This window comes from Schistocerca gregaria, chromosome X (assembly GCF_023897955.1).
Source record: "Schistocerca gregaria isolate iqSchGreg1 chromosome X, iqSchGreg1.2, whole genome shotgun sequence".
Lineage (NCBI taxonomy): Eukaryota > Metazoa > Arthropoda > Insecta > Orthoptera > Acrididae > Schistocerca > Schistocerca gregaria.
In genome coordinates, this window is record NC_064931.1 from 613435262 (window position 1) to 613459779 (window position 24518).

The 24518-nt window shown below is 36.6% G+C and overlaps 1 protein-coding gene across 50 annotated transcripts in view; it reads right to left on the bottom strand.

The window, feature by feature from the left end:
• LOC126299121 (twitchin) overlaps positions 1-24518 on the bottom strand; it is a 484418-nt gene that overhangs the window by 25084 nt on the left and 434816 nt on the right. For 49 of the 50 annotated variants that reach the window (XM_049990829.1, XM_049990822.1, XM_049990871.1 and 46 more), the window contains 15 exons: positions 22836-23005; positions 22143-22260; positions 20683-21009; positions 20378-20443; positions 19755-20052; positions 19323-19456; positions 18869-19076; positions 18605-18757; positions 18253-18479; positions 17747-18037; positions 17250-17443; positions 9336-9513; positions 8925-8981; positions 6757-6917; positions 3148-3295 (listed from right to left, as the gene is read on the bottom strand). In XM_049990829.1, coding sequence (XP_049846786.1) covers positions 3148-3295; positions 6757-6917; positions 8925-8981; positions 9336-9513; positions 17250-17443; positions 17747-18037; positions 18253-18479; positions 18605-18757; positions 18869-19076; positions 19323-19456; positions 19755-20052; positions 20378-20443; positions 20683-21009; positions 22143-22260; positions 22836-23005 — 2730 coding nt within the window. The remainder of the gene's footprint in view (positions 1-3147; positions 3296-6756; positions 6918-8924; positions 8982-9335; positions 9514-17249; positions 17444-17746; positions 18038-18252; positions 18480-18604; positions 18758-18868; positions 19077-19322; positions 19457-19754; positions 20053-20377; positions 20444-20682; positions 21010-22142; positions 22261-22835; positions 23006-24518) is intronic. The other variant, XM_049990826.1, reaches the window with a different exon arrangement.

A 24518-nucleotide genomic window follows, 5' to 3' on the forward strand; every position in this document is an offset into this window, starting at 1 on the left:
TCCCCCTCCCCCCCTTTCTATTCACTACCTGCTCATTAGTTACGTGATCTACCCATCTAATCTTCAGCATTCTTCTGTAGAACCACAATTCAAAAGTTTCTACTCTCTTCTTGTCTAAACTGTTTATTGTCCATGTTTCACTTCCATACATGGCTACACACCATACAAATACTTTTAGGAAGGACTTCCTGACCCTTAAATCTATACTCAATGTTAACAAATTTCTGTTTTTCAGAAACACGTTTCTTGCCATTGTCAGTCTACATTTGTGCCCTCCCTAATTTGATCATCAACAGTTATCTTGTTTCCCAAACAGCAAAACTTATTTACATTCCCTCAGCATCACCTGATTTCATTCGGCTACATTCCATTATTCCTGGTTTTCTTTTGTTGGTGGTCATCTTATATCCTTCTTTAAAGATACTGTCCATTCCATTCTACTGCTCTTCTAAGTCCTTTGCCGTCTCTGACAAAATTACAATGTCATTGGGAAACCTCAAAGTTTTTATTTCTTCTCCCTGCACCTTAATTCCTACTTCAAGTTTTTCTTTTGTTTCCTTTACTGATTGGTAAACATACAGACTGAATAAAACTGGGGACAGGCTACAACCATGTCTCACTCACCTCTCAACCACTGCTTCTCTTTTGCGTCCCTCGACTCTTATAACTGCCATCTGGTTTCAGTACAAATCGTAAATAGCATTTTGCTCTCTGTATTTTACCCCTGCCACCTTTAGAATTTGAAAGACAGTGTTCCAGTCAACATTGTCAAAAGCTTTCTCAAAGTGTACAAATGCTATCTTTTATGAGAAGTCTTACAGTCAGTATTACCTCACATGTTCCTACACTTCTCCGGAATCCAAACTGATCTTCCCCGAGGTAGGCTTCTACCAGTTTTTCCATTTTTCTGTAAATGATTCGTGTTAGTATTTTGCAGCCATGACTTAATAAACTGATATTTCGGTAATTTTCACACCTGTCAGCACCTGCTTTCTTTGGAATTGGGATTATTATATTCATCTTGAAGTCTGAGGGTATTTCACCTGTCTCATACACCTTGCTAACCATATGGAAGAGTTCTGTCAGTACTGGCTCTCCCAAGGCTATCAGTAGCTCTAAAAAAATGTTGTCTACTCCCGGGGCCTTGTTTTGACTTAAATCTTTCAGTGCTTTGTAAAATTGTTCACGCAGTACCATATCTCCTTCCTAATCTTCCTCTACGTCCTCTCCCATTTCCATAATATTGACCTCAAGTACACTATCCTTCTACAGACCCTCTATATACTCCTTCCACCTTTCTGCTTTCCTTTCTTTGCTTAGGACTGGTTTTCCACCTGAGGTCTTGATTTTCATACAGGTGGTTCTCTATTCTCCAAAGGTCTCTTTAATTTCCTGTAGACAGTATCTATCTTACTCCTGGTGGTATATGCTTCTACATCCATACATTTTTCCTCTAGCAATTTCTGGTTAGCTCATTTTGCACATCCTGTCAATCTCATTTTTTAGACGTTTGTATTCACTTTTACCTGCTTTATTTATTGCATTTTTATATTTTCTCCTTTCATCAATTAAATTCAACATCTCTTGTGTTACCCAAGGATTTCTACTAGCCCTCCTCTTGTTACCTTCTTGATCCTCTGCTGCCCTCACTTTTTTATCTCTCAAAGCTACCCATTCTTCTCCTACTGTATTCTTTTCCCCTGTTGTTGTCAATTGTTCCCTAATGCTCCCTCTGAAACCCTCTACAATCTCTGGTTCTTTCAGTTTATCCAGATCCTATGTCCCTAAGTTACAGTCTTTTTGAAGTTTCTTCAGTTTTCGTCTGCAGTCTATAACCAACAAATTGCAGTCAGAGTCCACATCTGTCCCTAGATTTGTCTTACAATTTTAAATCTGGTTCCTAAGCTTCTGTCTAACCATTATATAATCAATCTGAAGCCTTTTGGTGTCTCCAGGTCTCTTCTATGTATACAACCTTCTCTCATGGTTCTTAAACCATGAGTTAGCTATGATTGAATTATGCTCTGTGCAAAATTATACCAGACAGCTTACATTCTCTAGTTGTTTCTGACAGCATATTTTCATTTACGAGATACTCGAATCCCACTAATGATGCATGGTTTTTCACAGGAGAAAAGACTGTATGGTGGTGCTAAAATTTTAAAAACACTTTTCTTGGATTATATGGTAAGTTTACACCATTCATCTTTTCCACTATTTCACACATATTTTCTGTGTTTGAATTACAAAATTCATAACCTAACATCAGAGCTTTTCATGACAGAAATATGCATTTCATCTCATTTAAGAGAAAAAAATAAAGCATGTGTGAAGACAAATTACACCTGATGATGAACCAACAGGGTCTGAAATGCATCGTGTACTTAATACAACACAAAAAGTTGTGACTGAAGGTGTTTTTAATTCATACTTCCAGTGTATTGAATACAGGCATATCTGAAGCTGCAAAATATGGACAAAATTAAAATGGCATGAATGATTTAAATGCGGTACTTGCATCTTCTTTCTTCTACATTTTGTTCCAGTAAATGTTTTGAAAATTATCTTTAAAATATCTTACCTTAACTGACCCATAGAGATGTTTCACAAAAATATTTTGTTTATCCTAGCTATCTGAGCATCATTATATGAGCACATATTGACAGTTGTCTTAACACTTAATTGCTTGCTTTGAATTCCCCCCACAAAGATACTATAAATCTGGTTTTGACTATCTTGTTCCAAATATTATGTAAAAATAATAACTGGAAAAATGTACAAAGCAGATGTTTTGAGACACTGTATGTAATTACGATATATCAGTTTGAAATCTATCAAAGTGCAGGTTAACCAATGCCTGATAACAGATTTTTAGATACCGGCAGTAAATTTCCTGAATAAAGCGATGATTTTATCCATATTTTATCTGCTTTTGGTTTTTTCAATACAAATTGTTGCTCTATACACATGCAATCATGTCAAGAAAATAACTCCAACTGACATTTTGTGGAATTGTTATACGAGTACAATATGTAAGCTAAATTTGTGTGTAAATCTTTTGCTGAACTTATTGCCTCTTGTGTTAAATGAATGCTCTGTACAAAAGAGTTACTGCAAATAATTTTAAGTGAAGTATGACTGACTTACATATTAGCTCCTTGGTGGCACTTCTGGACCTCGATGGGCTGCCTGTTGCATCAAGCTTACTGCCGTACTTCTTCATGACACGCTTGTCAGAAGACTGCGCTGTCTTGTTCTCTGATGAACTTGCACTCATAGCTATTGTTGCCGCAGACTAAAAACAAAGTAGGAGGCAAAAAATTTAACAGAAAGGCATGATAATGTATAAAATTCATAGGCAGGAAACTCAAAAACTAGAGTAGATATGGGGCATCATGTCTGAAGAAATTACAAGTTGGCCTTTATTTAAGGTAAAACTATTGAGACAACTCAACTGAAACAAAAATACATGAAAGTGACAGACCTATAGTGAAATAATACACTCCTGGAAATGGAAAAAAGAACACATTGACACCGGTGTGTCAGACCCACCATACTTGCTCCGGACACTGCGAGAGGGCTGTACAAGCAATGATCACACGCACGGCACAGCAGACACACCAGGAACCGCGGTGTTGGCCGTCGAATGGCGCTAGCTGCGCAGCATTTGTGCACCGCTGCCGTCAGTGTCAGCCAGTTTGCCGAGTCATACGGAGCTCCATCACAGTCTTTAACACTGGTAGCATGCCGCGACAGCGTGGACGTGAACCGTATGTGCAGTTGACGGACTTTGAGCGAGGGCGTATAGTGGGCATGCGGGAGGCCGGGTGGACGTACCGCCGAATTGCTCAACACGTGGCGCATGAGGTCTCCACAGTACATCGATGTTGTCGCCAGTGGTCGGCGGAAGGTGCACGTGCCCGTCGACCTGGGACCGGACCGCAGCGACGCACGGATGCACGCCAAGACCGTAGGATCCTACGCAGTGCCGTAGGGGACCGCACCGCCACTTCCCAGCAAATTAGGGACACTGTTGCTCCTGGGGTATCGGCGAGGACCATTCGCAACCGTCTCCATGAAGCTGGGCTACGGTCCCGCACACCGTTAGGCCGTCTTCCGCTCACGCCCCAACATCGTGCAGCCCGCCTCCAGTGGTGTCACGACAGGCGTGAATGGAGGGACGAATGGAGACGTGTCGTCTTCAGCGATGAGAGTCGCTTCTGCCTTGGTGCCAATGATGGTCGTATGCGTGTTTGGCACCGTGCAGGTGAGCGCTTCAATCAGGACTGCATACGACCGAGGCACACAGGGCCAACACCCGGCATCATGGTGTGGGGAGTGATCTCCTACATAGACCGGCAAGGGAACTTGCTGTTCCAACAGGACAATGCACGTCCGCATGTATCCCGTGCCACGCAACGTGCTCTAGAAGGTGTAAGTCAACTACCCTGGCCAGCAAGATCTCCGGATCTGTCCCCCATTGAGCATGTTTGGGACTGGATGAAGCGTCGTCTCACGCGGTCTGCACGTCCAGCACGAACGCTGGTCCAACTGAGGCGCCAGGTGGAAATGGCATGGCAAGCCGTTCCACAGGACTACATCCAGCATCTCTACGATCGTCTCCATGGGAGAATAGCAGCCTGCATTGCTGCGAAAGGTGGATATACACTGTACTAGTGCCGACATTGTGCATGCTCTGTTGCCTGTGTCTATGTGCCTGTGGTTCTGTCAGTGTGATCATGTGATGTATCTGACCCCAGGAATGTGTCAATAAAGTTTCCCCTTCCTGGGACAATGAATTCACGGTGTTCTTATTTCAATTTCCAGGAGTGTATTATCCAAACAACCTTTCAATTGACAGAAATATTATATTATACACAGTGTATATATCACTAATGTACACAGCTAATGGATATTACCTAAAGCTTTTACTTTTTCTACAGACTACATCTAATATCTATGTACTTGTCATTCAGAATCAATCCTATACCCACCCATGAGTGTTATGAACAATATAGGAATCTCAATTACTGTTTTGGAAAAGTTTCTAGACAAGTTTCTAGTAGAGATAATTTGCCACTGCTCTCCTAAAATCTGCCACATAAAGAATGTGTATCTTCATCGCATGGATAATAGTAAGAAAGATTGTGCAATATAATGTGATTGTTATGAGTGAGTAGTGAATCAAACAACGTGTGAGCTGAGACACATCCCAGTCTTCTACAATAGTATCAAGAGGCCTGCCAAGCTTAACAACTCCATCCAACGACATACCAACACCAACAATGCCAAATTCCTTACTATATGATATACTGTGAAATGATTTGGTGACATGACGTCGACACTGGGTCTGGTGATCAGAGGCTGAATGCTGTGGGCCTCAATTCCCATACTGGCTAAATTCTGGTGATGACATTTTCACCAGCCACTTGAAATTTATCTGGTTACTTCAGCAAACAGGTAAGGGGGTGCTCTGTTTAATGTAACAGAGAGTTACTTTTTTAGACCAGTTTATGTTATGTACTGCTCATTACGTGTTAGGTTTGCGTTTAGTGTAAGCATCAGGCAAACATTATATTAACTGCGTGCCTCAGCAGCTTTATCCATCGAATAAATGATAACATTTACTGTACTGGCACTCCATTGAAATTCTTAATAGTTACTTATATTTTTGACTAAATGTAATTTTCTGCTGTTGTAGGAAACATAAAATGATTCAAAGAATAGTTTATGATCTGTCTGCAGGAACAAAATTATTCACAATTAATTGAGAAGTTTTGGGAAATAGTATTTATATTACTCTTTACTTGGTAAAAATGGGATATTTTATAAGTACTGTGCCTACTATTAGACTAAAACTTTATTTTGCTTAACAGTATTTGTTTATAACTGAAAATTATAATGAAATTTTCAAAGGCATCTTGGGACCTCATGTTTCACAAGTGTAAAATATCACTTTCTGAAATCCATTGTATCTGTCTTTGTATATGTAGTTTACTCAACACTGGCTTCCAACTGCACTGCATACTGTTTAACTTTCCATTTTGATCATTAAGGTAGCAAATGCTGTAATTTAATATTATTTAACACATCTCTTGCTGTGAAATTTTTAAGGTGAAGAGACTGAAAGAAAAATTTCTAGGATAGATATGAGTACTTGGAGGTATTCTATCATTTATGTCTCATCTTTGGGAGTCTCAAACACTCCATTAGATATGGCAATCTCATCACTGTACAGCCCTGTGAAATATGCATTAAGTGAAAAAATAAACAAAATAAGAGTTTCTATAGCAGCAGCTGGATTAAAAAATATACGAGTAATTTACTAGGTATAGCAGTGTTGCCAAAGGAATAGCAATATTTTAATCAAACTTAAATAACCTCATTAAAGCTAAATTCCTGTAATTTTCTTTACTATGTTATCTACCCACAAGAAAAGAAATTAGACAGCAGGGTTTCACAATAAAATGTAGAGAGAGAAGAATTTAACAATAATCTCCGTGAATAGGACAGAAAAACAAAATAAAATAATATAAACAATGATGGAGGCAAATTTGCTGTTTCTCCAGTTACAGACATTGCATAATGAATAAATATTCAACAGCCTGTACCATTTGCTCAAAACAATTTGTGGAATGCACAACACTGGCTTTAATATAATATTTTGGCGTTGAATTCAGTAGAAATGAAAAAAATCTTAATAAGTTTGTTATGAAATAATTTTATTTTTTCTTGTAATGTTAGCTTTGCACATACCTTGTAATTTGAATGACTGGTTGAACTCTGTTTCACCGATGAGCTGGAACTACTATGGTGATCAGAACTGCTGTAGGTGTCTGAGGCTCTGTAGCTGGATCTCCGGACAGATACAGAAGGGCTTGCTGTAGGTCGGCTCGGTTGTTCAATATATCGCCGATCTGTCAAAGGAGTAATGAATGTTCAACAGTCTGAATGAGTGTCAATATAAAACTTCCTGGCAGATTAAAACTATGTGTCAGGCCTTTCTTGGGCAAATGCTCTACTGACTGAGCTATCCAAGCATTCATGACCTGCCTTCACAGTTTTACTTCCACCAGCACCTCTCTCCTGCCTTCTGAACTTCACAGAAGTTCTGCTGTGTACCTTGTGGGATTAGCATTTCTGGAAAAAAAGGGTATTGCAGAGAAGTGGCTTAGTCACAATCTAGAAGACTGTTCCCAGGATGAATTTTCACTCTGGAGGAGATTAAAACTGTGTAGCAAACTCAGACACAAACCTAGAACTTTTGCATTTCACAGGCAAATGCTCTACCTTTATCTCTCAGTAGAGTATTTTTATGCAGAAGGGGAGGATTCTGGCTTCAATCTGTGCTCCAGCATACAATTTTAATCTGGCATGAAATTTCATATAAGTGCACCCTTGACTGCAGAGTGAAAATTCATTCTGGAGTGTCATGTTCATAACAATGACTGGAATGCTTTAATGGGAATGTGTTTTCCAGACTAAGAAGGAAATATTAAAACAGACAGTAATAAGAATCAGAAGGGGAAGAAAGAAAGCAGGCATTTATCACTCGTTACAACAGGACAGAGTAAAAGAATATGTATTCCTAACCACTGTTCATTAAATTTAACTAGCTAAACTACATTACATACCTACAGGAAAACAGATTTTACAGAAGGATATTACAATAACATTTTGGGAGAAAAGAATTAAGCAGTTATATGCATGAAAATAACAGAGTGACAGAAGATACGCTTTGTTTAGGAGAGAAATGCATTGTAAATGGTTGAAGTTGGTATAAAAGTATTTGATATTAAATTTTTCAAGACATTTATGTTCTAGCTTTTTCTGTAAGAGATTTTTTCTTTGAATTATTTTCTTTTTTAATTAATAAGAGAAACCTTTACTGCATATCAAATCAAAGTATCTAGTTATGAGAAAATTTTTGCTGGCAATGAACTTTTTAAGTTATTAACCCACTAAATAGGCCTACTTTATGTTAAACGAAACTACAAAAATCAGTTCCATTCTAAAACATGCTATTCCATTAATTCAGTTGGGGAAAAATCACATTAACCCTCCTTTATTCTACAATAGTAACATTAGCTTCTTATTTGCACAGTATTCAACATAATTTTAGCTTCAAATGTGAATTGTTACTAGAATTCACAAATGTTTATCCAATAATGCCTATATACAATCATTTATTTTCAATTAACTACACAAGGTTGTAGCATTCTTTATTAGATGGATGATACATCTGGTTTGATTAATTCTTTTTCTTGCTAATTTATATGAAACATGTCCAGAGCAACAATAACTTTTATCCACAAAAATATTGTTGCTTTTTAGGCTTAGATAATTTCTTGCCATATATGAGTTACATCCAGAGTCACTGATAAATTAATAAGAATTATATTTATTCTTAGTCTCCTCATGGTAGAAAGCCAATTCATTAATGTGTTTGAATGGATACATCTCTCTAGTATCTATAATTTCAAAATGGGACTAACACATGTATTCAGATATTATAAAATGAATCTCTTTATGCAAATTTAAAGTCTACTTTTTCAAGCACTGTTATTAAATCTACACTTATTTAATAAAGATATATGATAAATATTATGTTTGTTTGCATGGCCATCTTATGCAGCAGCTGTTAAAATCAGTTTCACTAGTTTCTCCATCTTAAGATCACAGTAGTTTAATTAAAGAAAGTTTTTACACCAGATGTGTCTGATCTAAAAATTCTCTTTAATTATATTGCAGTAAGCTTCAGACAGAGAAATCAGTAGTAACTGACCACAAATATTGTTTGCAACTTTTAAAAGACATCAAAATACGTATAGCTACTACTGTATACTTTACAATTAAAGATGGATAGTTTAGAGAAGATCTCCATATATTGTTAATACTACAATTATTAGTAAGTGAAAGGTTACCTCCAGAATACATCAGTTTGTTAGCTAACTCGGTTTGCTCTGCAGTAGATCCATAGCCTAGGACAGGAAGAATAAATACAGTTTTCAAACTGATTAATTATATTTCTACACTACTACACTTCAGTAATATTCTACAAACTGAAGCACCTATCAGTTTTTCAGCACTGACTAATATACATACATAAACAACACTTCAAAATATGTAAACTGTTACATTTAAGTATTAATAAATGATCTAGAAATGGATGAAATAGTGAACAGACAAGAAATGTAGATTTGAATCATACAAATGATTTCTTTATAGGCAATTAGAAATTGTCATATCTTAATCTATCTATCAATAATCCTTGTCAGTTATTGTATGATACTAAACATAAAAAATCAATTAAAATAAATTCTCTTTTTGCTTACCTTCTACAATAACAACACAACTTGTTTCATCAGTCCCATGAATATTTGTGGCAACACATCTATATTTCCCAGAATCTTCTGGTTTACAGTCCACAATTTCCATTGTTACTACACCATCTGCATGTGTCATAGTGTAGTCATATTTGGACAGTTCTCTCTTGTCTTTGTACCATTTTACCTAAAGTGAATACAAGTTAGGTTATTTAACAACTAGCCTCCCAAGAGTTTCAATCAAAAGAAAATTCATCTTTGTATCTATTGCAATAAAACATAAACTGCTCAAAATAAGATTTCCACCACCTCCATACCTGTAAATGTTTGTGGGCTTATATTCAGTTGGGGCAGCGAATGAAGAAATATTAGTCAATGATCTAAAGCAATAATTTTACTGTGAAATAAAAATGAAAAAAATAAAGGTAGATTGTTCAAAAGTGCACATATTTGCAAATCCATAAAATCAAAATCAGTTGTTGGATAATATTCAATACTGTGTTGTTTCGCCCTGTGCATTTCAACATGCTGGGATCCTCCTTTGTATGCTGTTCAAAAGGTGGTTAATAACTAGCTGCTCAAGCCTGTCACACTCCTCAAAAGTCAAAAGTAGCCCTCTTGAGATTATCATGTGTGAGTGAAGGGTTCTTGTGATGACACGTTATAAGCTGCAACTTGTCCAATCATTCTCAGTCACGTTCAATGTCAACAGATTTCGCAAGCAATTCCATGCAGTTGATTCCTGCCTCCTGGTGGAAGGTGTTCATGAGATGTACATGGTTTGCTCTTGTATTATCATCACTAAATATCTGAACATAGGGCTGGACAATAGAGTGGAGGATCCGGTCCTATATACTGCAAATCCCTCAATTTACCCTGAACACCAATGAGAGGTACCCAAAAGTCCATATGCCATAATAGTTCAAAATATGATTGAGCCACCTCCCTGCTGTGTTCATGGCACTACATGTCCAAAACATGCATTGGTACCTGTCCACCTCCACACTCTTCCATGACCATCATGAACTGTCAGATGAACCCTGCACTTGGTGAACAGAAGAGAACGCCTTTGATACAGGTTCCATTATATGTGTTCTCTTGTCCATCTTCTTCATGTGCCATGGTGCTGGGCAGTTTTTACTGTTGTTTGCAATGGCTGCCTATAGGCCAAATTCAAGTGGAGATGCTAGTGTACTGCCTGTGTCGACATAGTGGCTCACAGTTGCTCTGTTATATTCCCCTTCAGGTTCCTACAAGCTATAATTTGTAGGAGGCAGTCATCAGTGGGCACTGTTGATAAAGTTTGAGAACTATGAGGCAGATCTTCAATGATTTGAGTCTCACAATAGCAGCTGAATACTCAAATGATGTCTCTGTGGTGTAAGCCAATTCAGTAGTTAATGCTTCTTACTATAAAGTAACAATGCACACATGGTTTCAGCTTGAAATTATTCTGTGAGATATGTTGACACACTTTAACAGTATACAGAAACTGCATTAACCTATTCATGGCTGGCGATATGGTACTCTCTACTGAATTGGTCTCAGAATGCAAATTTACTATTTGAACTGATCTGAGAATGCAAATTTACTTTAATCATGATTACACTGGTGAACTTAAATAGCGAGTTCTTGCAGCTGAGAGAATTTTGAGATAGAGAGATTTATTAATTTTTGAAAGCATTTTTATGGAGATAAACAGCTTTCTCAATGGAATATTTTAAAATGACAATTAAAAGTCTTGATTGTAATAGAACATTTATTAAAAATGGCAACTGATTTCAATCAAATAGCGACCATCTTCAGACCATATATGATGAAATGTAAGTAGAATAAAGATTTCAAGGGAAATCCAGTGATAATAGTTAATGCAAGGTATGTAAAATATGACCAAAATTAAAATAAGTTCTACTCATGATGACATACAGTGGTGATGAACAGAGAAGTTATCATGGATGCACGAGTGTCAACTGCTGTTTAGGGTAGAGAAGCTATGGGTTAAATATTGGATGATCCACACACACTGCTTATTGCATTACATCAACAACAGGCAGTCAGGCATACAGTACATAAAAAAAACATAATCACAAATAATGTACATATAAAACAATAGTACAAAGAATAATAAAAAAAGTTATGTAACATCACTTAAATATCTGCTATATAAAACAGTTTGTCAATTTACATTTAACTACAGACACGAGAATACACAGGAGAATAGCCAATTGAAATTGGCTGTCAGTGAACCAATTGGTCGCTATGGGTATTTGAAGAAAACTCATAGAACATTATCATAGCAAAGACAGAGCTATGTGACACCATTGGTTTCCATGGATACTGCATGAAGGTATTGATATGCATCATCTAGGGTTGGTGGAGCATGATACCAAAGACGCAATAGCAACTGGCCGCCACAGTGTAACAGCATGCAGGCAAGAAAAGCAGTTCATGTGCATGATAACCACTGAAGAACATCATGATGACTGGCAACATAAGAATATGTAATATTAATGATGAATATAATAGAGGGAAACATTTCACGTGGGAAAAATATATCTAAAAACAAAGTTGATGTGGCTTACCAAACAAAAGCACTGGCAGGTCGATAGATACACAAACAAACACAAACATACACACAAAATTCAAGCTTTCGCAACCAACGGTTGCTTCTTCAGGAAAGAGGGAAGGAAAGGGAATGACGAAAGGATGTGGGTTTTAAGGGAGAGGGTAAGGAGTCATTCCAATCCCGGGAGTGGAAAGACTTACCTGAAAGGGAAAAAAGGACTGGTATACACTCGCACACACATACATATCCATCCGCACATACACAGACACAAGCAGACATTTGTAAAGGCAAAGAGTTTCGGCAGAGATGTCAGTCGAGGCGGAAGTACTCAGGCAAAGATGTTGTTTACAGACAGGTGAGGTATGAGTGGCGGCAACTTGAAATTAGTGGAGGTTGAGGCCTGGCAGATAACGAGAAGAGAGGATATACTGAAGGGCAAGTTCCCATCTCTGGAGTTCTGACAGGCTGGTGTTAGTGGGAAGTATCCAGATAACCCGGACGGTGTAACACTGTGCCAAGATGTGCTGGCCATGCACCAAGGCATGTTTAGCCAGAGGGTGATCCTCATTACCAATAAACACTGTCTGCCTGTGTCCATTCATGCGAATGGACAGTTTGTTGCTGGTCATTTCAACATAGAAAGCTTCACAGTGAAGGCAGGTCAGTTGGTAAATCCCGTGGGTGCTTTCACACGTGGCTCTGCCTTTGATCGTGTTCAGTTTCACCTGGTCCTACTCCAAATCCCATGCCACTTTCCTTGACTTTGACCTCCATCTGTCCAATGGCCAGCTTAACTCGTCCGTCCACATCAAACCCACCAACAAGCAACAGTACCTCCATTATGACAGATGCCACCCATTCCACATCAAACGGTCCCTTCCCTACAGCCTAGGTCTTCGAGGCAAACGAATCTGCTCCAGTCAGGAATCACTGAACCATTACACCAACAACCTGAAAACAGCTTTTGCCTCCCGCAACTACCCTCCTGACCTGGTACAGGAGCAAATAATCAGAGCCACTTCCTCATCCCCTCAAACCCAGAACCTCTCACTGAAGAACCACAAAAGTGCCCCACTTGTGACAGGATACTTTCGGGGTCTGGATCAGACTCTCAATGTGGCTCTCCAGCTGGGATACAACTTCCTAAAATCCTGCCCTAAAATGAGATCCATCCTTCACGAAATCCTCCCCACGCCACCAAGAGTGTCTTTCTGCTGTCCACCTAACCTTCGTAACCTCTTAGTTCATCCCAATGAAATCCCCAAACCACCTTCCCCACCCTCTGGCTCCTACCCTTGTAACCGCCCCCGGTGTAAAACCTGTCCCATGCACCCTCCCACCACCACCTACTCCAGTCCTGTAACCCGAAAGGTGTACACGATCAAAGGCAGAGCCACGTGTGAAAGCACCCACGTGACTTACCAACTGACCTGCCTACACTGTGAAGCTTTCTATGTGGGAATGAGCAGCTACAAACTGTCCATTCGCATGAATGGACACAGGCAGACAGTGTTTATTGGTAATGAGGATCACCCTCTGGCTAAACATGCCTTGGTGCACGGCCAGCACATCTTGGCACAGTGTTATACCGTCCGGGTTATCTGGATACTTCCCACTAACACCAACCTGTCAGAACTCCGAAGATGGGAACTTGCCCTTCAGTATATCCTCTCTTCTCGTTATCCACCAGGCCTCAACCTCCGCTAATTTCAAGTTGCCGCCACTCATACCTCACCTGTCTTTAAACAACATCTTTGCCTGTGTACTTCCGCCTTGACTGACATCTCTGCCGAAACTCTTTGCCTTTACAAATGTCTGCTTGTGTCTGTGTATGTGCGGATGGATATGTATGTGTGTGCGAGTGTATACCAGTCCTTTTTTCCCTTTAAGGTAAGTCTTTCCACTCCCGGGATTGGAATGACTCCTTACCCTCTCCCTTAAAACCCACATCCTTTCGCCTTTCCCTCTCCTTCCCTCTTTCCTGAAGAAGCAACCGTTGGTTGCGAAAGCTTGAATTTTGTGTGTATGTGTTTGTTTGTGTATCTATCGACCTGCCAGTGCTTTTGTTTGGTAAGTCACATCAACTTTGTTTTTAGAAATATGTAACATTAAGTATAAAGCAATATATTATATGGAGATCAGCAGTGCCATGACGATTGGCAATAGAAGCATATTTAATTTTGGGTGTAAAGTAGTGTATTATGTAAATATTAGCTAATGCCATAAAAGCGCCAAGGAAACCCAATGCATTACAAGGTCCAAAATAATGGGTCAAATACTAAAAATATGAACAGAGCCACTATCTCTCACGAAACGAAAATTATAAATAGGATAAAATAGTTGAAAAGCATGTGTGAAGTGGACTAAAAATATAATAAAATTAAAATCATAATCATAAGGGAGAAAGTAACTGGCCGTTGAAATTTAAGAACAAGAGAGCAAAAGCTTTCTATAGTAAGCCATCAATGAGCTATAAAAATTATTTCTCTGCAGTCTAACTGCTGTTCAATAAAAACAAAGGTTTATGTTAAAAATGTGCATAAATCTCTATGTATTCCAAGGTATTCTGTAAAAGTTCCTTTGGTGTATTGTGGAGAATTTTTAAGTTATTCATAATAGATTTTTCAGAGTGGCTGAGATGCGTTAAATGTTGGCCAAATGCCAACTTACTAAGGAAATACATGATTTATGTTCTTTAAAATGGATATTAAAGCTTTGAATTATTTGGCCAATATACTATTGATCACAGTTAGCACATGATATTCTGCAAACACCAGAGTCTAGGTATTTGCTATAGGACTCATCAGCTGTGTGTTTTAAACTGATTGGCTGTTATTGAAGTAATGTGATAAGTGGTGGCCTGAGCATCGAGTACTTAATCCTTAGTCCCTCTACCATAACCAGCAGTTGACATTTGTGCATCCAAGACACCTGCTCCATTCACCACCATCACCTGCCATCATGGGTATAACTTATTTTAATTTTTCCCATATCTTATGTCTCTTACATTAACTGCTATTATTAGATTTCCTTATAAATCTATATTTTACTTACATTTAAGTGCATACGGTCTGAAGATGGTCGCTATTTGACTGAAACTGGCTGCTATTTTTAATAAATGTTCTGTTATGGTCTACACTATTTTAATTTTAAAAGAGGAAGTTATTATAACGAAAACAAAAACTATGAAAGTAATGAGAGTGGTGCATTTTTCTTGTTTTTGTGCAATTTATACGTGTTTAAGAAAGTAAAATTTATAATGTAGACATATCCAAAAGAGTACACGTTGATATATATGTATATATAAAAAACAAAGATGATGTAACTTACCAAACAAAAGCGTTGGTATGTTGATAGACACACAAATAAACACAAACACACACACACAAAATTCAAGCTTTCGCAACCAATGGTTGCTTCATCAGGAAAGAGGGAAGGAGAGGGAAAGATGAAAGGATGTGGGTTTTAAGGGAGAGGGTAAGGAGTCATTCCAATCCCGGGAGCGGAAAGACTAACCTTAGCAGGAAGAAAGGACAGGTATACACTCGCACACACACATATCCATCCACACATATACAGACACAAGCAGACATTTGTAAAGGCAAAGGGTTTCGGCAGAGATGTCAGTCAAGGCGGAAGTACAGAGGCAAAGATGTTGTTGAATGACAGGTGAGGTCATTAGCATATTCAGAAGTTAACCATTCAAGAGAGATAGTTTTTGTGTATAAATAAAAGCATGGACAAAAATGTTATGTGTACTATATTAACTATGTGTCTTATACAAGAATGTTATTATTGTTTTTTCCTGCATGGTATGTTACAGATATTTAAGAATGCACAGTGAACCACTGAAATGCCTCTAGCAGAGGAAGAAGACTGAAATACTATATAAAGAGTTGGTGTATAAGTGTGTAGTCACCTAATGTGAGGGCATCAGGTGGTCATAGTATGTGGACATATGTGCAATACATAAGTTTGAATGTACACTCAAATTTTCCTTCACTGTATGTGATCTCAAAAACGTATTTCTGCTTACTTTTAAAGTTGATTCAAGGGCAAATAAATATGATAATATTTCCCACTTTTTTAAATTTCAAATCCATGTGTAAAAGAGATGAGACAATATTAGTTATCAGAGGAGTGAGTAAAGTAAAGTAACAAGGTGAAGTCACGTATTCTGCAGATGCATTATGTCATTGGTGTATTGGATCTGTTTAAAATGCAGTTTCTTCTTTTTTTGAGTGTATAATATTAATATACACTGACTATTGGTAATTGCAAGAATAGGCATGCATACACCACAAAGAAGGTTTATTGTATGGCACAAGCAAGTATGCACCAAATGTCAAATATAATTTGATTGACTCCATATGCACAGGTTGAGGGAAAGTGACTCTGGCCAATGTCATTCACAGTAACCATAGTAAGGCTTACTAGATACTCATGGCACTGTTGTCATCACTAGCTGTTAAAACTGTGTGGATGTTGCTGGACATGCTAGCTGTTCCCTTATATTTCACGTAATGTACAGGCCTGGCCAGTTGGCTGCACCACAGTTTCTTCCAAAACTATTCTGATATGTGGGGTTATATTGATAATACTATTATTTACTAATTCAAGTAATAGTTGATGGTGTAAGTGTTCTTGGTACACTTTTAATATTGTAATGTGGTACATTGTATGACTGCAGATGGTAACAGTATCATGTAGTTATCATTGGGTATGAGCTTAATACAGCAAAAGATCACAAATCATATGAGTAGAAGTTCTTTATATAGACCACTGCATCCATTTGGTTTTTGTTAAATTGACACACAGTACACTGTTTTCAGTTTCCAAGCATTAAATTTTTATCAGAAAACTATGGCTACTCTCAAATGTGCACAACAAATGAGTTCACAATTAATATAGAAAATATTATTACATGTGGTATTAATGGCAGTTACTTAATGTGCACAATTGAAATCTTTTCTCTCCATGACCTCATAGTTATGGAAGTTTAGGACTGAACTAAAAATGTGAATAGCTTCTTTCTTTTATTAAAATGGATGCTACTAAATTTGATATATTTCATTCTGCAAAATTTAAAATGATGTTTTTTTCTGTACAATAATAATTTTGATACAAATTTTACTAATTCTCTTCCTATACACAAGTTTACAGTGAAGAAAACAGAAATTTTGATATATTTACTTTGTGATGAATGAAGGTAGTCATCATGCAAACAGAGATTTCTGTAGCATCGTGCATGACTACCTGAACTTTTTTGCCAAATTAATTAACACATCAGAAAAGCAATTTTATTCTTACACTCATCAGGCTAAGTCCTCAGGTGCGAATATTATCAAAAGTCATACCGTTGGTACTGGTTTTCCGCTGAGACAGCACAGCAGTTTGCAAGTCTGTCGTATCTGCATGACTCTGGGTCGCAAATGGAATGTAAAACTTGGTGCACTCTCTCTTTCATCTTGCCACAGAGCATAGGACAATGGCTCACGGCGTCTTACAGGCTGGACTTCAGGTCTGTACTGTGGAATCTCTTTTGGAATGGCTGGAAAGTTATTATGAATGTATACATTTTTAAATATGTATCAAAAATAATCAGCCAGTATTTTGGTAGAAGATGCTTTACAAACATTCTCAAAACAACTTATCAGTATGTCATAATTCACATAGCTAAACATATGAGTAATGGTAATAGCATTAGCAGTTTTCTCTAAGCAGTCTATAAACACAAGTTAAACTAGTAATAAATATAGCACACTATACATAGTTCATTAATCATTTTTAACTATTAATGTAGTATTTTCAGTATTTACTAATGAAAATGCAGTACACTGAAATTCATGCTTACGTTGGACATTGAGGAATACGACTTCTTCACGATAGCCGTAGTGGTTCTCTGCCCTAATTATGTACTCCCCTCTGTCTTCCAGTTTAACTCTGTTGATAATGAATGTGTAATCATCACCTCCATAACGCTTCATGAATTTTACACTTTGTTTCAGTTCAGCATTGTTATGGTACCATGTCAGTGTTGGTGTGGCTATTGCAATTACTCTGCAATAGAACTTAGCACTTTGTCCCTCATAGGCAAAAGCACTTTGTGGTTTGATTACGAACCTTGGGGCAGCTTGTCTGCGGTCTGCAAAACACAATAAGCCTGTGAGTTAACACATTCCTATGTAAGTGATGTTCCACAAGCTAGCTCCATTCTCTATATACTAATGAGTGATGTGAATTTCTTTAAAATTCCTGTAAATATTTTAAAACCTACTTGATTACATTAACATTCACAGTCTACATTCTATTTTTAATATCTTGAGCTGCTCTTGTTCATCCAAGATATAAAATACTTACCAAATGAAGTGTCATGAATGCGATACTTGTCCACCAACAGTTTGCGTAGAGAACTGTACTCTGCAAGCCTACCAATAGGTAGGATGAATGCATCCCAATCTGTGTATTTTGCTCTAATTTTGTCACGTATATTCGTGTACCTTGAGGAACTGATGACATTAGTGCGTTTGCTGTGATCACCAGTAAGCCAGGCATGAAGAAGACATTCGTGAGCAGTCATCCTTTTCCTGTATTTGAAATAAAAAAATAGATAAGAATTTACTTAGTGAGAAATCCAATCTACAATTTATTTCATGAATGTATTAAATTATTTGCTTGAAGAAGAATAGCAAGATTATTAGCACAGACTTACTCTTTATTTTTCACTAAAAGCCTTCGAATGAAATCTTTGCCTTCATCAGATACATTTGCAAATGCCTCTTCATCGAAATCCCAGTCACAAGCTTTAACGTTTTTCAGTGTTTCAATGTCATTATCTCCAGCAAAAGGAGACAGTCCACTTAGGCTGTAACAATAAATGACCCAGATCATTATTGGTCTAAGGCTGGAAAGAAACAGTCAGAATGTAGATTGATATTTTGCAAGTATAAGATTGTTCAGTTTTAACATTACTTACAGAACATATGCAAGTACACCAACTGCCCACATGTCAGTGTAAAATCCTACTGGTTCTCTTTCTACAATTTCTGGTGCTGCAAATTCTGCTGTTCCTGTTGATATTTTGACTACCTCATTAGGATCCAGCTTCGTTGCCAATCCAAAGTCTATGAGTTTAACATTTGTGCTGTTCTTTGTCTGGCACATAATATTTTCTGGCTTTATATCTGGAAACAAAATGTATAATCATGAATCACAAGAACAGTAAAATTACAGCTTACACAACATCAATCATTCTGTAAAATTCACAATGAAATCAGTATAAGAAAAATGTCCAAATGCTGAACTATCAGTAATTGTTTTATAACTAACATATTATTGTTGGTTTCATTGCTCTGTCCATTACATGAGAGAAACATAAAGTAGAGCATTTGTTTATAATCGTTATCATTATTGTTGTTGTGTCAGCTTACCTAGATGAATTATATTCTTCTCATGCATATGTTTGACACCTTCACATATCTGCCGCATGTAGTTGATGACCTCAGCTTCAGACATTGAGTAACCCTCAGCAGTGATTCGTTCAAACAGCTCTCCACCAGACAAACTGTTTGCAGGAAAAGATTATTCAATTACAAAAAAAGTTTTATAATTTGTCATTAGTAGATGACTGACAGCAGGAACTGTTTTGACAATATAAACAAAACCATAAGCATAAGGATCTAATGGTCATTTGAATTTGTACAACAGCTCCTTCAAAACTTATTCTGCAGTTCCATGTTTATACATATCTGGGGAAAGTTTTAATTAAAAAACCTAATATTTGATATTAATATTTTTGGTTACTGAGGAAATCTCTAGAATTTTGTTTGATTTATTAGAAGTATATGACCACTGACACTTACAACTCAAATATTAACACCATTTCATCATCATCTTCAAATGCATCATGTAAATTGATGAGTTTAGGATGATGCAGCTGATTCATAATATCAATTTCCTTTTTAATCAGTTCCTTCTCCATAGCATGGGACACTGGAATGAATTTTGCTGCAAATATGTTGCCAGTCTTTCTTTCGCGGCAGCGATGCACAACACCAAATGCTCCTGTGCCAATTTCTTCCAGAATGTCATAATAATCATAGACACTAGTTGTTTTAATTTCCACTGGTTGTGGCACATATTTAGAGTAGATATCGAAGACTGTAACAGAGGTAACATTTCATTACATGTACGAAACGTCAAATTACTAATAATGTAGCCTTTTTTCTTATATATTCTATGGATGAGTTTTGATGTCATTTACATCATGATTAAGAATACATGAGATGATCATTACGTGAGAAGCTACATTACAATACTTTAAATTTTAAACAAATGTCTGCTATTCTAGTAGAATTTGTGTTACCTCATAGCTCTTAAAAATATTTTGGGAATTTATGAAAGATGTAATCTACAAACATACAACAGAAATTTCATAAAATATTACAAAAAGAAGTATCCATAACTGCCATTCAGCAAAACATACCATACTGGTCATAGTCGGACACTTTTCCATCAGCTTGTCCTCTGATCTTCTTACCAGTGGCATCAACTGCAAGATAAATTAAAAGTATGGAATTGAAAACTTAAATATAATTTTAGTTTAATGTGGAAGGACTCCATCAAAGTTTTACTTAAATACTATCAAATATGAAACAATAGAATGGTTTTTGTAAAGAATTTTGAGATTTTTGACAGCGATGACCTGATAAATACTTGCCAAGAGTCATGTTAATAATAGTAGCAGGAGCAGAAGAACACAGAGAACTAATTCACATTAAGCTATTTTACCTTCATATTTTTTCTTCCTAACAATCTTCTTTCCAGTGTCTTTCATTTTTATGAGGGTTGATGTTGAGCTCGGATCACTTCTTCCATAAATATTTTCAGCATACACTCTGAACTCATACTCATGACCAGGGCTAAGACCCGTAACTGCCATCGTAGTGAACCTGGTGTTTCCAACACGTATCCAGCTGGACATGGGATGTTCACGCTTCTCTACCAAGTAGTTCGTAATACCGCTGCCACCATCCCATGATGGAGGTTGCCATGAGAGAGCAAGGGAGTCATGTCCAATGTTCTCTGCATTGACGAACCTAGGTGGATCTGGCCGATCTGAAATATTGTACGTAATATTATTAATTAATTATATGATAATTAATAAAGACCTGCAGACACAGTGATGTCCACTTACAGCTCATTTGCAAGTATGTATTCTGGGTTCAAACAAAAGTGTTCCAAGTAGTGGGCAATGTTACCAAAGTTTTCACAAATCTAAATTAATATGACAGTTTGAAACTAAATAACCAAAATCATGTGACATTCCAAATTCTTGAGCAAATCACGAGTTTAAAAGCAGACTAGAAAATTTATGTGGACCCATTTTTAAAAATAAATAAATAAAATAAAATAAATTTATTGAAATCTTCATAAATACAATACTTGACATATAAATAAAACAGTCTGGTAATTTTAAAGATGGTACCATGGAACAAGTGACAGGGATATGAAGAAAAACCCTTTTAGTTGTTTCATATATCCTTCTTCCTAAAGGCAATATCCCGCAGTAAAACTATTACAGGTGCATATTATTCATCGTTATTGTACCGTTTGAAAACTGAGCTGCAAGAAAAACGCATGTGACTGGACCACAAAAAAGTCCTTTTGCATTGCGACAATGCACCAACACAAACCTCAGCAGTTGTGGTCCCAAAATTAATGGAAATAGGATTCCAATTCGTTTCACATCCCCCATATTCTCCAGACTTGTCTTGCTCAGACTACTATTTGTTCCCCAATTTGAAGAAATGGCTGGCAGGACAAAGATTTTATTCAAACAAGGAGGTGATTGCAGCAACTAATAGCTATTCTGCAGACTTGTAAAATTTCTATTATTCAGAAGGGATCAACAAATTAGAACAGCACTGGACGAAGTGTATAAGTCTAAAAGAAGACTATGTCAAAAAATAAAAAAAGGTTTATCCCAAACATTTAAGTAGTTTCTATTTTTGGACAGACTTTTCAAATGCCCCTCGTACAAGAACCTAAATCTGTAGAAGCAACTTTGAACATTCTTCAAACCACATATACTTAAGAAGCACAATTTCAGTTTCTAATGTTTGCTAATAAATGTGATACTAGATAGACATAATTAGGAACAGATCTCCTGTTCTACATTACTGTAAGAGTAAGAAAACTGTTAAACAATGGCGTGTTACTTTTTAAGACAAATGCAAGTTTTTGCTTACCACTAATCTGAATTTTGATTATTGCTGAATCCATTCCCAAGTCATTTTCTGCAACAATGCGATATGGGCCACTGTCAAGTTTGCTACCATCACGAATAGTTAGCACAGCATGCCTTTCCTAGTAAAAACAGTACACAGCCAATTAACACACAATAGGTCACAAATCTATCAAAGCATCACAATTTTTTACCCTAACTGAAAATGTAGCCCTATATTTCTAAATTTATGCAAATGCTGTGAATATTTTCCTTGGATATCTGCTGTACTTACAGTCAAATTATATGAGTATAAAGTACAATAACAAAAGTTAATCATGCTTCATAAAATACCACACATCCAAAGACGAGACAAATACTGAGATGAGATGTTCACTTCACACCATGTGTACTATTTACTAGTGCCTGTCTACTTGAAATATAGGATGATATACAATAATGAAGTATATGGAAGACTTGCGTAGTTAGAACAGAAACGGGATAAATTGTCGGCAACTAAATGCTTCCATCATGAACTATTTAATCAGATTTATAAATGTCAGTGGCTATAAAGTACAGACTTCATAGTTAATCACATGTGCATAACAATTTTGCAGAACTATTATTTTTATTGATAATCATTATAATTAAGAAAAAAAAATCATGAAATGTGTAAGGAATAATTACAAGTATATTCAGAATTGAAACAAAAGATTACCTTAACTTCTAGGGCAAAATGTCCACCAGACTCAATAGTTTCTCCATCCTTGGTCCATGTTATTCTTGGTTTAGGGTGACCAGTGAAAGGTATTTTAATAACCACATTTTCTCCTTTGTCAAAGAATGCTGAATCTCTGAATCGAGGTGGAACATTAAGCTTTGGTGGTGCTGAAGGAGAAGAAAAAAGACAAAATGTTGTCAAAACATATTATGGATGCATGCATTCATACAACAAAGAGACAGTTATACTTCGAAGTTAAATAAACCAATACATTCTTCAGATATCACTTTGAAAAAATTAACAGATCTTAAAAATATGTCAAAATCTTACTTCTAGAGAAAAAATGGATTGACAGACAAGAATGAAACAAGGTACATTTCTACAAAATCTTCACATGTTTGTGCCAAGGTGTCTTTTTATCATTATGGTCACATTTTGGTCATTCTGGAAGAGAAATAACTGGGAATTTTTAGGGGTACTTCAGCAGCTCTTTTTTGTTATTTCATCCCTCATACCATTAGGGAGCTACATGTTCGGCAATCAAGTACTACACCAATGCTTTTTCTTCTTGAAAGAAAGTAAAAGACTGATTGTGCATAGAGTACAACTTCAGCAGCACCTGAGATAGCTCTGCTGCCATGAAACTGAACATGTCAAGCTAGACAGTTACGGAAGAGGATAATCCTTATACATTACATGCACCACATTCCATAGATTTGATAGAGAGAAGTTCCTAGGACATTAAATGGAGCCAGAGATGCTCATTTTGTTTATGTACAACACAACAGGATGCCTTAAATGTATGAAATATGAGAATGCTACAGTGTTAATATTACTTATCTTATAGGCAAGCACATTAATTTTAAGAGCTCTGTGAAAATACTCTTTAATTGACTCTTAAACGACACTACAATAAAATTAATACAACATCATAAAGGAATTATGTTGCAAAATCATAGCTATGAGAGACAATGAAGGTGAACAAAGCAATAACCAAAAAGACAACATTGCTGTAAAGGAATTAAAATCACACAAATTTTAACAATAATTTCAAAATATGTTGCTGAAGAATAGTGAAAGGTCATGAGGAAAGAAGAACTAAACATGAAAATGATGATGAAGATCAAAATTGGTATAGACAGATATGACACATTCAGAGTAATTTAAATCTATGAACAATATTACAAATGAAATATAAGTGATTATCCTGTATGTACATTCTATGATAGCAGTGAGACTTTTTATTAAATGGGATCTAAATTTCTACACTGCAAGCTAAAATGTTATGGCAACAACAGAATCCCTCTGGCATGGATGTGTGTTATTCCTAAAAAAGGCTGAGGTTAGATTAATATACTGCATCACTGATATTAAACTAATACCAAAATGGGGAAAGACTAAGCATGATATCTTACAGTGTTTAATACTGGGCTCACTCCTATACATAAACTACACAAATAACCTTCCAGTGACTCTAAATTTTTAAAAGCTGTCATGTTTTCTAATGAAAAACATAAAAATCTAGAGCCTAAATTATATCATTCCCGGAAAAGTTTGGAACTGGTTCACAGCAAACATCTTTAAGTCCCAACCTCACAAAAACTGACATTATGCAATAAAAAAAGAATGTTAGACCAGAAATAGACATTAATTTCCATATGTTAAATGAAACACTGTGTG